Source organism: Sceloporus undulatus, chromosome 6 (assembly GCF_019175285.1).
Source record: "Sceloporus undulatus isolate JIND9_A2432 ecotype Alabama chromosome 6, SceUnd_v1.1, whole genome shotgun sequence".
Taxonomy (NCBI): Eukaryota; Metazoa; Chordata; class Lepidosauria; order Squamata; family Phrynosomatidae; genus Sceloporus; species Sceloporus undulatus.
The window spans coordinates 21,871,735-21,888,301 of NC_056527.1; the positions used below are offsets into that span (position 1 = coordinate 21,871,735).

General features: G+C 40.3%; 1 protein-coding gene across 2 annotated transcripts in view; it reads left to right on the forward strand.

The window, feature by feature from the left end:
• Nucleotides 1–16,567, forward strand: part of MKX (mohawk homeobox) — a 77,510-nt gene that overhangs the window by 21,469 nt on the left and 39,474 nt on the right. For both annotated transcript variants that reach the window (XM_042475488.1, XM_042475490.1), the window contains exons 4-5: nucleotides 5,630–5,783; nucleotides 9,040–9,375. In XM_042475488.1, the coding sequence (XP_042331422.1) occupies nucleotides 5,630–5,783; nucleotides 9,040–9,375 (490 nt within the window). The remainder of the gene's footprint in view (nucleotides 1–5,629; nucleotides 5,784–9,039; nucleotides 9,376–16,567) is intronic.

Below are 16,567 nucleotides of genomic sequence, written 5' to 3' on the forward strand. Positions count from 1 at the left end.
GTTGGCTTATATGGGAAATAGTTTGTTCAGTAAAAGATAATAATTTAAGTGAGTCATTGCTCTCTGCAGCTTTGTACAATATGAAATATTATGTCACCAAACAAAATAAAGATAGGGACATATTTCATTATTTAAATTTTAAATAGGGACATATTCAATTATTTAAATTTTAATTGTTAATTTAGCACTGTTTCCCAAAATGGGAGCAGTTGCCATAAAACTAAACATGAGAAACACATTTGCCCTGTGGAAACACTTCATTCCTGTAAAATCCAAAGTCCAAAATACTGTATACATTGGTGATACCTTTGTCATTGGGCCCACTTCATAGGGTCACAGTGGCTCTGCAGTTAAGACTCTGATGACTGCAAGAAAAGAATGTTGGCAGTTTGAGGCCCAAGTGCCCTATGATGGGCTGAGCTCCCATGACTAGTCCCAGCTTCTGCCAGCCTAGCAGTTCGAAAGCATGTAAAAGTTCAAGTAGATAAATAGGTACCACTTCAGTGGGAAGGTAAACAGTGTTCTATGCAGTCATGCTGGCCACATGATCACAGAATCATCTTTGACAACACTGGGTCTTCAGCTTAGTAATGGAGATGAGCACTGCCCCCTAGAGTTGGACACAACTTGACAGTCTTGTCAAGGGAAAACCTTTACCTTTACCTATAGTGGCCACTTCAAAGCTTCTTTCAAAAGGTATCCAGGGATTATTTTTTCTTTCACCAGCCTCCTCTTTTTAAGTAATTTCCATTTTGGTTGCCATACTTACAGATCTTTGCTTTTTTAACATGCTGGGGATTGCCAGTGAGGCTTGTCTGTTCTCCTCTTATTTCTCTCTATTTTCCTCTTCATACATGCTCAGTGAGGGATTCCAACGGCAGCTACAATTTATCTTGATTGTTTTAAGGAGGCACATATGGCTACAGTTGGATGGGCTGCCTGACATTTTATTGCATTGTTTACTACAGACATGCTTTTGAAACTCAATACTGAAAGTTTGTGTCTCCCTAGGCTTCTTTCATCAACCTCCGAATGCTACCTCCACAAACCTTTCTAACTATAGACAGAGGATAAGGAAGAAAGGGGGTGGGGAGTGGACAGACATTAAAAGGCTTTGTGTTGGGGGGAGCATCTTTCTCGCAGAATTTGGTCCAAAATACACTGCAGAAATAATCCTGTTTGAGACCACTTTAACTGCCTTGGGTCAGTGCTAGGGAATCCTGGAAATTGTAGTTATTATGGCACCAGAGCTCTCTGACAGAGACGGCTAAATGTCTCACAAGATTACAGGTCATGGAATTCCTTAGCATTGAGCCAGGGCAGTTAAAGTGGTCTCAAACTAGATTATTTCTGTAATGTGGCTCTGTGGTTTTGGCCCTTTGTTAATGAAGGAATGCCTGTATTCACTCTCAAATTACTCTTGCAGTTGCAGTTTCTCTCCTGAATCTGCTCCTTTCGTCTTAAGATTGTTTTTTTTTTTTTTTTGTCCTAAGCAGAGTGCTCATGGAGGGAAAAAACTCTTCTCTCTTTCCTTTCTGAGGCCTAACAGTGAACTATGAACTTTATCTCTTCTTATCCACATTAAACAGCAGGCAAAGTTCTGTCCCCAGACTGCCAAATCTAAAGCCATTCTGTAATTATTTTCAGAAAGGAAAGGGAGCACCCAAAATACAAGTATTTGGGGAGGCATTCTTTTGTTACAATGATCTTATTTCAATTTTTGCAGACTGTTGGAATGTTTTAAGCAGGAACTGTTCTGATTCATATGAATAATGCTTGCAGTTGACATGGAAATGTTGCATGCACAGTGTTTCCTTTGGCTTTTTCATGAAAATAGTAGCAAACACACATAAATCATGTTAGTTTTATACTGCTTGTATAAAGAGCTATGTGGATATAATAACCTTGTCTCTATGACTGCACATGGCAGTCTGATAATTCCAAAGTATGCTTCTGTGCTGCTTGTTGGTCAATGGATCCAATTCTTTAGACCATGGCTGCAAACATCAATATAAAATATTCAATTGGATATGTAGCTGCCTTCTACATAGTCAAAACACTGGCCTATCTGGCTCTGACTTGCAGATTATATGGTCCTGGACTAGTTCCCCCTGTGATGTAGTGGTACATTTTGAAGTAGATTTCCTTATGATTACATCTCCAATGGCCACTTGAAAAATCAAGAGAGCTGGAATGATTTATTTTAGCAAATGAAGACTACCAGTTTTCAAGTTAAATCCAGTGGTAATCCTATCTAAAGTAGACTGACTATGGTCCTCCAGATGTTGTTGGACTACAGCTCCCATCAACTCTAGCCAGCATAGCCAATGGGGAAAAATCTGGGAGTCTTTATAATGCAGCATCTAGAGGCCTGCACATTTTGCCCACCACTGATTTATCTTTTAATTTCCAAGGCGAAGGGCTTTTGTAAGGCTAGTGCGTCTTAATTGCCCATTGAAGATCAAGCCACCTCCAGATGTCCTGTACTACATGTGGGAGAGATCTCAGTATAATGTTGCTGAAAGAATTCCAAAAGATACTTTAAAGGGGTTATTTTTTATTTTCCTATTTCTCAGAACTAGCTAAATTTCTATGCTACAAACAATTAGATAAGTGGTCTTTTCCTTTCCAACCTCATAGTTGTCACAACACACATAGCAAAAGACAATGCAGCAGCACATGCTACACAGCACAAGCCATCACTTAATCTTAGTGGAATGATGGCTCTCCATAACTGTTAAACTAGCTATCAAATTAATTAAAATGTACAGTTATGCTACAAAAAAAGGAATACTATTATTTCTTAAGTTACAACCGCAATGTAATTTATTTGTAACCAGGAATACTGGGGATAGGAATTACCTATAAGTAAAAGTGTCACTTGTAATGGGTTACTGGGGAAATGCATTCTACCTCTCCCCAGTTACTCTGATTTCGTGCAGAAGTTCCCAACCTTTGGTCCTTCAAATGTTTTGGATGTCAGTTCCCATAATTGGAAAGCCTGAGGATGAGATGGTGGAAAATGATGTCCTTCTTGGTTAACCAGAATGTCCCAGCACATGTGATTCTCTGTCCTGGCTCTACTATTCCCCATCTTAGGCATTCCCATGCCTGAGGTGATGGCTGATGGTTTCCATGGGAGTGAGCTGATGAATTTACTCAAGGTTTCAGACTGAACTTTAAAAGAGCTATACAAGTTGCTATCATTAGTGAAGTGGGGTTGAATTCAGCACCTTGGGTAACTTAAAGTCTGAAGGAAAGCATGATACGAATTCACTCTTTGTGACAATGAAGCCACCAGTTGACCCTACATTCCTCACACAGTGACAAGCCACAAACACTTTAGCACTCTCTCCTCAGGGTATTGTTGCCATCAGAATCTTGCCAAGATCAGCTTCCACAATGGTCTCTCAATTAGGCTGTTCTTCTAGATCTGAAGTTTCCTTCTCTCTAGTGTTGGCAATAGTGATCAGCCAGTGGATATGCATATAATTTATTACCGTTATGCTTTTATTGAATTAAAAGTTAGGATGTGTTGTATGTGTATTGTTCACCACTTACCAACCTCCAGCACATTAGCACTTACAGCTGCAGTTTAACTCTTAACAAAATGTGAGCAATCTAAATCTTTATTGTGCAAATACAGTCTTCTCTTTCACAGGTGGTCTCACTCTCTGCTTGCCAGTGGCATCACTAGGTGTGTGTGGTTTAAAAATATGCCGTTATACCAAGAGAGAAACTGTGTGTGATAATCTCCATTGTCTTAATTCTTCATCCACTATTGGTCCCATATATGCATATTATCAAGATCATTCTCCAAGTAGATTCTTCCCCTCATCTATAACTTTCTTTCACATAGCAAGGTTAAGGCTCTAGAATCTAGGCATTTTGTGGAGATTCTCTGTACTGTATACTTGATTAGAAGTATGAAAGCTTCATGTGCATGCCCTCCTCTGCCCTGCAGTAAGAGGCAGGGACAGAGCTTCACTGTTCAGGACTTGGGGGGCAGTCAGCAGCCTGGGCAAGAAAGCAAAGGGTGGTTAGGGCACCTGGATGATGGTACATCTCCAAAGGGCAAGCACTCCCATAGATCAGCTGGGCAGCTGGATTTTGGTACTAACATCCCCCTGAAGAGTATCTTGAACCCTTTGGTGAAAGGTCAGACCAGGCCTGGCACCTTGGAGACACCATGTAGTAGTCATAGCTGGAGGCGCCTTTCCTTTTCTTCCAGCCCTTGAATTGTGGTGGGCTTAAATGTCAGAGAGACTCCATATTGTAAAATACTCCCATCCACAGACACACCCTCCAAGAAACTGAAGTTTCTGATCCCCTTCCACCTGCTAGTCTCTCATTTCTGCACCAGCTTTTCCCAAACAGGAGCCCAAAGATTACCAGTAAAAAGCCACTGGATCAAACATTTCTAAGAAGATTAAAACTGTATTAAACTAACTACAAAATTAAAACATTTTGAAACAGCCCACACTCCTGCCTTGTTACTTTCTCTGCCCACTTCTCTTGCTGGCACCCCAACAGGCAGGGCAGGGGTCTGTGCCTCAGCTACCCCCCCCCTCCGCTGGCTGCCCTGGCCCAGCCCTCAGGTGGGGGTGACATCATGAGCTGGACACTGGAGCACTTGGTGACACCAACCCTAGTGATACCACTGGTGCTCACCATTCCCTTCCACTCTCAAGACCCCTGAGTCCCAAACTTGCCTAAACCTTTCTTCAAAGGGCCTGAATAGACAGGTCAAAATAAAGCTGCTTCGGGTCACTTTGGAGGTACAGTATGCTGTTTAAATGACACACTCATTTTAAGAGGCTAGAAGCTGCGCCAAAGCCGCGCTCCAGTCCTTAGGACTGGAGCGTGGCTTCTGGCCTCTTAGGACGTATGCATCATTTAAACAACATACCTCCAAAGTGACCCAAATCAGCTTTATTTTGGCCTGTCTGTTCAGGCCCTCAGTCCACAATTTTACGACCTGATTCTCTCTGTCCACATTCCCATCACATCATTCTGATAAAGCACTTCCATCCTCCTACACTTGTCATCAACTATATACAAATTTCTTTTCCACCTGATATTCAATGCCAGCTGTCATTCAGTCTTCATGCATCCCCTTTACCTTACGTAGCATAGAATATCACAATACAAAGACACAAACCATAGTATTACTTGCGTAGCATCACAGTAAGCACAGCAGGCAGAAGCATACTGCTCTTAATCCCTGAACTGCTGTTATCTGCCATATCTCATATTTGCATGGAATATGAGGAGCCTGGTCATTATAACTTCCTGTATTATTCCAACCTGAATTAATATAGTGCTGTCTTCTGCTCTTCTTTGTGCCTCTGGCTGCAGAACTGCAAAATATGTTAGAGCCAACTTATATGTTGCTTTTTAAAATCAGTAATTTATAAAGTGACATTCAGAGGTTCTATACATTTTCAGCATTCACAATGCAAATATAATACCCATATATGAATTATGAACAGTCTGTGCTTCTGTCTTCTATCATATGTCCTGTAATGTACACAAATGGAGAATTTGGAAGGGCTCTCTCATTCTTGCTCTCTGTCTCTGTGAGTCTTGTGACAGAAAGAAAAAACTGATGTATTTGTCTTTTATTTAGGTATCTAACTGGTTTGCCAATGCAAGGCGTCGTCTCAAAAACACTGTCCGGCAACCAGACCTCAGCTGGGCTTTACGAATAAAGCTTTACAACAAGTATGTTCAAGGAAATGCTGAAAGACTTAGTGTAAGCAGCGATGATTCATGTTCAGAAGGTTTGTTTTTAATATTCTTGTAATGCTGTCCCTGAAAATCAACTAAAACTGAAAATGGCTGCTACTTTTTGAGAAGAGGGTACTCCTGCATGCTGTGTTCCCAGTTCTGTTACACATTCACACAACATGCATACATTTTAAAATTATAAATAAAGAAGCAGCCATATGAATATAGTTGGGAAATCTTTCTTTTTGTTGGAGTACAATTTCCAGAATCTTTTACCCAGCATGCTCACTGCAGGGAAGTTGCGGGAGCTGTAGTCCAAAAAAAGTAACTTTTCCTAGCTGTGTACATGAGGCTTTTGAGGAAGGTCAACTGCACATGTCTGGAGAAAGTATATCCTCCATACGAAATCCTGGACTAAGAACACATTTCCTGTATCTCAATAGGCATACCCAATACCTACTTTCTGTAGGTATAAGTATAGCCCAGTACTCCATTAGGTATATCCCAATACTCAACAGATATCCCCCAACAGGAATGTTATGGCATATGCTAAATCCATGGTCCAAGATGTGTTGTTGGCTTTGCAGGGAGAGGTATACTTTGAGGGAGCTTCTCCCAAACCTTTGGACATGGCCCATAAATGCCCTTGTAGCCATGCACAATTGTAGTTCTTTGAACACATTCTCTCTTCTTTGGATTCCAATTAGCATTCTAATCAAAGTGCTGTGTGTCTATATGTGGTTTTGGAAGATCACTGGGCATGGACAGAGAATGAGATTTGCTTACTATCATAACTGTTGTTGTTTCCACTGCTGTAGAAACAAGCTGCTTGTGAACCTCAACAATGGCTTCTCTCAGTGGGAAATATTGTAGAAAGAACAGTAAACAAAACTCTTGACTGTCCATACCTACATTGAAACATGGCCTTTTTTGTCCTCAGCTTTTAAAGGGGTGTTTCTTTATATTGGTGGTACTGTATAACAGTCTTGTTTTTTATGTTTTGGAGTTAGCAGTTAGTGTAACTCAGGGATGGGGAACATGTGGCCCACTCAATTGTTTTGCAACAACTCCCATTCTTACCAGAATAGCCAATGGCAAGGGATGATGGGAGACCCACAAAATCTGAAACACCCCATGTTCCCCATCTTTGATGCAACTGGTGATATGCAAAGTGCTCTGCATGTGTTTATATCTTTACTCGTGTCTATAAGTGGTAGGGTTCAGCTGAACATCAGATCACTTTTAATTATGACAGAGGTTCAGCAAAGAAACACATCGCCTGGAAGAAGGGGTACTGAGCTCTACCTTGCTAGGAATCTTTAAGCAGGGAATGAAAAATCACCTGTTGGGAATTACCTAGTTCTCAATTTCATGCACTGTGCAGGCAAGTGAACTACATGCTCTACAAGGTCCCTTCTACCTCTCCTAACCTACTAGTTCTGGACAGGTCTCAAATGAATATTATCTAGGGGGAGAAACTCACCCTGCCTATTCATAAAACAGTATGTGGGGAGAGAACAACCTCCCTAGATGGTTATGGCCAAAGGGTCGAATTGCTTATTTACTCTGTGTACTTGGAAGTCAACTTGCAGATTTATCAGCTTTCTCAAAAAGCTGAAGTAGGTAATTGTCTCTGGGTAGCCACCAGCCATCGCTGGGTGCAGACTTCTCTAGTTTCCATAGTCTTGGCTTGTGTACCAGCAGTCTCCCTTTTGGACATATGATCTATGCTGAGCCATAGCGGGAGGGCCTGTTCCTGTCAATCACTGAGTAGAATTTAGGTAGCTCTGTCTATTGTGTGAGACTGGACTTTCTATTTTCTAGCTTGTTGCTTGCTACTACTGGCTCAGCACAAAAAAGGCAGGTCCATTTAGGACGAATATAGAAAGCTACTTTTTGAAAGTACTGTATATACTCATGTATAAGTCTAGAAATTTAGGTCACAAAATGGACCCAAAAAAACTGAGTCAACTTATCCACGGGTCAATTTAAGTAGTGTATCTTAACTCTTAGTTAAAAGAAGGAACCATCCCCTGGTGAAAAGCAGGAGTATAATATGTGAAGCACCGACCCCCTCTACTCTCTCATCCATCCAGCCTTAAGAGTAAGCACAAACAGTTATGTTTGCTGGACTTTTGTAAGTTCTTTGACATTGTTTTGCTTTGCTTCGTCCTTTAGATCCTTTGCTATATGCCCCTAAAGTTTACCCTCAACCTATCCATGGGTCATAGCAAAATCCTTATTTTTGGCCCTGAAACTTGGCCCTTGACTTATACATGAGGTCGACTTATAGTCGAGTATATACGGTAATTCATTGTGTAACTCACAACAGAGCCCATAAAAACAAATCATTACAATTAAAAATAGAGATAAATTTTAGTGATTTGTTTGTTGCTCATTATACAGTTGTCCCTCCTGCAAATCGGAAAAATTGCAAATATTCAAAGCCCATTGGTTAAAATGGGCGTGTGCTCCTGTGTGCAATGCTGCGTGCATACCTCAGATGTATGCGCCATTTTGTCCTTCCATGCTTGCTATACACAAAGGAGAGAGAACGCAGACTCCAAGTCTGCAGACAGGGAGGGATGAGTCTATTGCTTGTTACTTTTTAGTTCCGGGGGGGGGGGGATCAAAAGAAGTAAAAAAATAGCCTAACATCTGAGGGGGAAATCCCCTGAAAATGCTTCACAAAGTATTTTTGCCCACTAAAAGTAATACCAAAGAGTAATATAGAAACTTTACTTGTTATATGGGGCAGTATATGCTACCAGTAATTAAAATGTTTTGCCAAAGGAACATTAATATGTCTCTTTGAAGAAGTAACAAGTTACAAGTGATAATACCTTACGTCATAATGCATCCTGATCCCCCTATACAGATTATCATTACTGGCAAGGTGCCAACAAGACTCCTGCATTTAATCATTGGTTTATCATACTTAGTAAGTAATCATTCTTAGATTCCAGTCATTCCCAGATGATACATACTGCACCATATACCTGACCATCTGTCTTCATAAACTGTCCATCAGCTAAAATAGTATGCTGTTCACAAATCATTTTGTGTACTTCATATCAAGATTAAAGAGTGTCTGAGGAAAAGCTCCTTTCCCTTAAATTGGGAGGAGGGAAGTATCTACGAATTTTTGGATGGAGAAAAGAATGTGACTAACAATGTGTTGAAAGGATCTTATGAAAGACAATTATCATGATGTATTCTGATCTCACTTGTCCTTTAAAAGCTTCATTATGAATTTTAAAAAAAAGATACATAGGTAATGCTTTTCTCTGATGGGTCTTGTTTCTCCAGATGGTGAAAACCCTCCAAGAAGCCATATGAATGAAGGGGGTTACAACACACCAGTTCATCACACTGTGATTAAAACGGAAAGCTCCGTAATAAAGTCTGGAGTAAGACCAGAAGGGAGTGCCAATGAGGATTACGTATCACCCCCCAAATATAAAAGCAGCTTGTTGAATCGCTACCTGAATGACTCATTGAGGCATGTCATGGCCACAAATGCTGCCATGATGGAAAAAACAAGGCAAAGGAATCATTCGGGATCATTTAGCTCCAATGAATTTGAAGAGGAACTGGTGTCTCCATCATCCTCTGAGACTGAAGGCAATTTTGTCTACCGAACAGGTAGGGTATCATTTCAATGGCTGATGACTCTTGTTCGTTCATATAATGGGGAAACTGTGGCTGCCAGTGGTGCTAATTGTTTTTCTGCAAAAAAATATATGCACTTTCATTAAAACAAGTAGTAGAAAATGTAGCCATCTGTTTAACAAACTGGTGACATAGGTCATAATTCTTCACTTTTTGCAAAAGGTTGAGAGTGAATGACTTACATCAGTACCTTCCAAAATGTCTATCATAAATATGTGTGAAAATAATTCTAAACTTCCAGCTGAAAATGCAACCAAGTAGAATTTATTTGCCTGCTAGAAATATGGTGGCTTAATGAATGATTAAGAAGAGTCAGGATTAGTGCCAGTTTATATGATACACAAAGAATGCATACAGCAATTTACCCCATTTATATTATAGCATTATTCAAGAAGTACAACAATACTTGGACCACTGTTAGTGTAGTACACAGTGATACAGTACAGTACACAGTACCCACCCCTCAAGTTTTTTTTTATATTGTGTCTCAACATCATTCTTGTTCATTGATCAAAATGCATGCACTCCAACCTAGTCTTGACTTTACAAGCCTTTTAAGGCTACATATTTAGTACAAGCAGTTGATCTTAAACCAAAACCAGCTCTCATAACCAGAAGGATAGGTTCGGATAAGCAGAATCTGTGGCATTGCAACAGACTGTTTTGGTGGAAAGCTCTTCTTTGTCCACAGAAAGGAATTACTTGCCACAGTAAGGCTGTTTTTAGTGAACTTCAGTACGGAATGTAATAGATTTTGCAGACCTTAGATATTCCACACCTTAGTTGTCTCATTGACTCACTTTGCTATATACGCTGCAGCAGTGATTCCCAAACTTTGGTCCTCTGCATGTTTTGGACTTTTAAAAGCCCTAGCCAGCTTGGCCAGCATTCAGGAATTCTGGGAGGTGAAGCTGAAAACATGTGGAGGACCAAAGTTTGAGAACCACTGCCTTATGCATTCTTCCTTGCTGTATCTTATAGATTAACCAGTTTTATTTAGTATAATCTTTTATGGACTCTAGCATACTACATGGGATATATAGAATGTATCTTTATTTTTTTAGATTTGTATATACAGTACAGAGAGAGGGGGGACTGGACATGCAATAGGTACCAGCAAGTGATTTTCATAATAGTTGTCACTGCATTTATACGAAATAAAACTTGTTCGTCTTTAAGCTGGCACAAGACTTTGTTTGTTTTGCTCCAACAGAGTAATATGGCTACCACATCTGGGAATTCCTCATTGCATTTATCCTCTCTCACAACAGGGGCAACATTTGTTTGTGCTCTGTAATCTTAGCCGGCATTTTTTGGTTAACAACTGGGTGGTCAGTTTGCAAAGGGAACTTGTAGCACATTGGGGACTCAGAAAAAGAAGTTAGAGGCTGTACTGACCAGCGATAAACACCAGCATGGGGTGGAGTGGGGGTGCAGCAACCACATGCCTCTCACCCCAACTCTGACCCCATGCCAACATAACATTGCAACCCCCACCACACAGCGGGAGGCATCACAGCACTCCATTGGCACCAAAGGAGCACCAAAAAGCCATGGTGCCGGCAGCTATGGCGCCTTTCTGTAGCGCAAAAAGGAGCTGCTTTTTGTCTCTCCTTTTTGTCCCCAGAAAGGTCAGACTGGGGCTGGGGCATGCAGTTGCTGCAGCCCCGATCTGGCTAGGAAAGGGGTGGTGTCCCACTGCCCCTTAGAGGCTGTCTGTACAGCCCCTAAATCTGCTTCATCAGATGCATGGAATGAAGTGCCTAGGAGCTTGCAGTTATGAGAAAAGATGGAAGCTAGAATCTGCTGTTATCACTAAAGACAGTTTGCTGTTAAAATAATTTTTTATTTATTTATATCCCACCTCACTATCAAATGGAACTCAAAGCCGCTTACAGTGTTTTAGTGAAGTGAAAAACCATAAAGAGAGGGAAAGAGAAAGTCAAACATATGGAGTCTGTTACCTCCAGGTAGATAAGTGGGGGAGAGGGAGTGAGGAAAAGAAATGGGAGAGGATGAGATTAAACCTGAGACTCATCAGTCTGTGAACAGGAAAAAAATTATATAAAGCAATAGGGCAGGAATTCCTTAAGTTTCTGCTTTTATCTTTGTTGCCCCCCCTAATGCCACCTAGTCACTTATGCAAGCATTGTTGCATATTTTAAAATTTCTAACAGTAATGTGAGGCCTCCAGCTGCATCTTATTTGGCTATGCAGACTTTTCCACTCAGTTCAGGATGTAATGATTTACCTCACTGGAAATGGGCTAGGGGAGTTATTTCAGGAGAACACATCTTATGGGCCACGTACAGCTCTGAAAAAACTTGGAGAATGATACTAATGCTATCATGTGATGGCTAGAAACTCTAGTGGGCTTTTGTGAGATTATCACAAAGTCCTGATGGGATAAAGGCACATTTAATTTTAAAACTGGGTGTTACCTCATTTGCCAGTTACAGGGTGAATGCAAGCCATATGCAGCCCGGATCCCAGACATGCTTATCCAACAGTTTTTCAAAAACGAGATTTTGCCATTTTTGAAAAGTCGCTGGATAAACGTGTCTGAGATTTGGGCTGCATATGGGTTGCATTCACCCAGCCACTGGTATGTGTGACAAGACCCGGTTTTAAAATTAAATGCACTTTTATCCCATCGGGGATAAGGCACTTTAAAAGCAATGCAATAATCTCCTTGGTCAGCATAGACAATTCTGGACAATGGTTTGCTTTCATATGAGAAACCTAGTAAATATATATGGACTATATAATGTGTTATATATTGCTTGGTTGTTGCATCAAGAATACATTTTGGTTCTTTAATGTAGAGCGTGGAAAAGTTACTTTGGGGACTACTGTTCTAAAAAATCCACTAGCCAACATGTCTATGGGCCATAATGGGTACCAGATCATGGTTGCATTAGACCTGTCTGATGCTGAAAACAACAGGTGACCAAATACCAATGAGACCCATGGATTGGAATGTGCCTTTGTTGAATCCATAAATGTCTCTTGTGGGATTCACTCATCCACTTCAATGCATTATTACAGGTCATCTAATCCAATGTTACTAATTGTTTCAAAATCCTTTTTGCAAAGGATAAATGTTGATTTATCTTCTAGAAATCATGCTCCGGTTTTAAACTAGTATTTGTTTAAAAGTTTTGTGGAGATTCTCTGTATACTTGGCTAGAAGTGGAAAAACACCATGTGCTGTTTGATTTACTTCTCAAGAGTTTTCAGCCTTCTGTAGGACTTCCACTTGACGACAAAATGATCAGAACTTTCCAAGCAAGCCTTGAGCTGAAGGGACTAGTTGGGTGCAGTTTGGAGTTTTGCGTAGAGTAGGAGCTGTGGTTACATAGTTAATCTTTTCCAAGTGAAATCTCTTGGTTTTTGAATGCTATTTTTCAACATTCCAAGTGCATTTGGTCTACATTATGTGATAATTGTCTGCCAAAGTTCAGTTTTAAAATGAGTGTTGTTCGAATAAGCACACAGTAACTTAAGACATGTAAACTTCTGGTTTTCTATACTTACACAACTGGAATTTTAAAATGGGCATAATCTTGAGTAATACAATTCATACTGGACTCTGCTTCTTGCCTGCCAGCATTTTAACTCTGAGTTGTGGGTAGGGAAGACTCTTTTAATAACCCAAAGTAGCTGTAGGATAGCCACCAGTGCATTAACAAGCTGGATGTTTGGAAAAACAAGCTAGAAATGGTTACATGATCACTCTAACCTTCTTGTTTTTTAACACATGCAGAATCCTTCCTATTTAACATGTAGTGAGGCATATCTTTTATTACAGCAAGCTAAACTCTGAAAATGTTTAACCCTTGTGTACAAGGAAGGCTAATTTTAGTCTCCAAGAAGCATGTTTTCTTTTGGAAGACTCACAGAGCTAGACCAACTAGCCAGGAATTCTAATCACTGTCATTTTGTACAATGTCCTTGAACAACATACCACTTTTTTTGGTAGGCTTCCAGTACACACAAATATTATTTGCAGAATACATCTTGACCTGCAAAGCTTCTCATCAGTTCAGGATTCTCCTTTTTAGGGTTTTCTGACACTTGAGTAACATGCTTTTTGACCATTTTCCCACTATTTTTGCATATTCTTTCCACCTCGTGCTGTCAAGTAGCATTCCAAGTAGTTTCCTTTCCAGTGGATGGGTCAGGTCCATTCTTATTCAGTTCCAGCAGTTCTGCAATATTAGATTATCTAGCACATTAAATTATTTTGACGAAGAGTGGTTTCAGATAGTGCTTTTATCATATCATTGTCTTGCTTTGACAGGCGTTTCACATGATCCAGTTCTCTGCGTGTAACCCTCCCTTGTCTTTTTGCTCCCCCTTCCATCTTTTTTTCTGTGGAAAATCTGCTAAGAAGAAAAAGATGGAATAACTGCCATATGCTTTCTAATTGCTAGCATGAGGAGCCCTCCGTCTGGAAACACTCACAGTATAAATGAGTTGTTTCGATGATGATGTACTGGCGAGAGGAAATTTTTTTGAGTCTGCTTACAAGGTGAACAAGTTCATGGTCTTGAGAAAAAGGATTTGATATTAAATAGGTTTAGCTCACCAAATGCACACTTGTTATGGTTAGGAATTTGTCTTCTTGTTTCACTTTGGCCCTTTCTGATTTCAGTTTCAACACACAGGAGCTTGCTGTTTAGTACTGAAAGTAAGATACTGCAATTTGAAATATGGGAAAGTGAGGAAAGATGTGCATTTCTGGCCATGTCTCCTCTCTAACTTTGCAATCAGCAAGGGACTTGTAAAATGCTCATTCTTAAAAAAACAAAACAAAACAGTAGCCCTCGTCTGCATAAGCAGGTTCCCCACATCTAGGGAGATGTTTTAGACATCCTCCCCAAATTCAGGTCAGCATATCCAATGGTCAAAGATTATAAAGTTTATGCTCCAAAATATCGGGAAAACACTACAACTTATCTGATCTACTATATTGGGAGCACCAGGTCTTGGCTGGTCCTCCCCATGGAGCCACTCCTGGCAAGTAGATATCTGGTTAGATGTCCCAGAGTAGACACATTCTTTGTGGACTGGCTGCTCAAAGAGGCATCACTCAGAAGCTTTGGCTGCTCATGTGTGGAAAGGACACTAGAGTGTCATTACCTGGCACATAGCGTTGATGGTCAGTCTCAGATGCAATGTGTTGAAGCAGGTCAGTTCTACCTCACTGCTAAGCAGACATAGCCTTCATGAGTAGGTTTCTTTCTCTAGATTGATGTAATTTATTGCAAGATAGGGGAAGAAACACTCTAATGTCAGTAGCATTTATTTCCATGCAGTGTATGAACAGCTTAATTTGCACCTGTGTTTGTTTTTTTTAAATTACATTGGTATGAAATGAAATCAATAACTGGGGAAGAATTATTGTGTGGATCCATGGACACATCAGCAAACATTGTGGGCTTCAGAATTTTCATATAATGTAAGCAATTAAAAACATATCGTGTACTCATTTTTTTAAAGATCTAATTTTAAAAACAATGTATGTGCTGCTTGGTTGGTGGCATTGCTGGTGTCCTCCTCTGTCTTTCATTTCCCCTGATTTTATTGATTTGTTATTGTTTATAACAGCATTGTTTTCGTATTCTGGGATTTATTCCTGGAAAATTAACGTAATGCCTGTCAATGAAGGAGAGAGGGAACCAGTCTAGCTTCCCATGGAAGAGGGTTCCACAGATTAGGAGGGGACTCTGAGCTTGGAATCTTGTTATGAATTGCTTTTGGGAGAAATGTGGGATCTAAATAAAGAAGTACATAAGTTAGGGTTGCTATACATCCTCCTTTTCCCGGACATGCCTTTTTGTCAGAGCTAAGATTTCTATTTGGGTGGATTTTTAAAATGTCTGTGTTTTCTTACAAGGGCTAGACCAGATGAAGAAGGTGATCAGATAGCAGAGCTGTGAGTGGGGAGGTTAAAATATGGTGAGGGAAGCCCCCAATGCAGCCAGCCTCAGTCCTTGGGGACTCACTAGCTTCCAGCGGAAAAAGTGGTGAAAAGGAAGACTCTGGTCTAGTCAAGCTTATGTATGGCCTTTTCTGGAGGCTATGATTAAAGGTTGTGATTCTGACCTTAGGTGGGCTTATTGACTGACTACTGAGGAAGGGATTTCTAACAATTTGGTGTTGTCCTTTTTAGCCGATCTGTTTTTAAATTTATTTTGAATTCAATGGCATTTTAACATTACATATCATCTAATGAAATTTTGGCATGGATGACTTTTCATCAGTTTTCTTTGTTTTTCTCTATATTGGTTTTGTTGTGGGCGATCTTGAGTTCTAGTTCTGGGGGAAAGTTGGGATAGGCTAAGGCATAGATAAAAGCATCGACATTACAGAATTAGAATACAAGTAAATGAACTGTCATATTAAAACCCAGCTGTGTTAAGAACAATTACAAGCATAGCCATAAAGAAAGTACAGTTTGGATGTATGTGCCTTCAAGCTGCCTGCTGACTTATGGCGACCTCATGAATTTCATAGGGTTTTAGGCAAGGAATACTCAGAGGTGGTTTTGCCAGCTCCTTCCTCAGAAGTATGGTCAGTACAGTACCCACCCATTAAACGCCCCTTCTTCAGCCACCAGTCATTTGCCAAATATGTTGCCTGAAAAAAGTCTGTGCCTCTGTTACACAACAGATGAGAAGGAATGGCTTTGAGGTCAGAAGCTGGTGGTTCCAAATAGAACTTAACACCTCAGGTTCAGGGTATATTTGGAAACAGAATCCTCTAACTCAGTGCTCATTGCCTCTTAGCCACAAGTGAAACAAAGGAGAGCTGAAAGGGTGAGAAGGTTCTTGGCTTCTTTGATTCATCTGAGTATGTGTTTCTCAGAGGAGAGGCAAGACAGAGAAAATAAAAATGAAGCAATTCAGATTGGGAGATCTGGAGGGAGCTGCTTTCAGAAAATCATCAGGCATCTAGAACTTAATGACTGTGATCTATTTTAGGTGTTTATACTTAGGAGAATTTTGTGGCTCCTGGAAGCATTCTTACTTTCTTCTTATTGTTGCTTTCTTATTACTAAATTTATGGAGTTTCACCTCCAATATCTTCCATTGCAATAGACCGAGCATCACAATCCCCAGCGGCCCTTCTTAAAGGTTAAAGTGCTGTGAATATAACT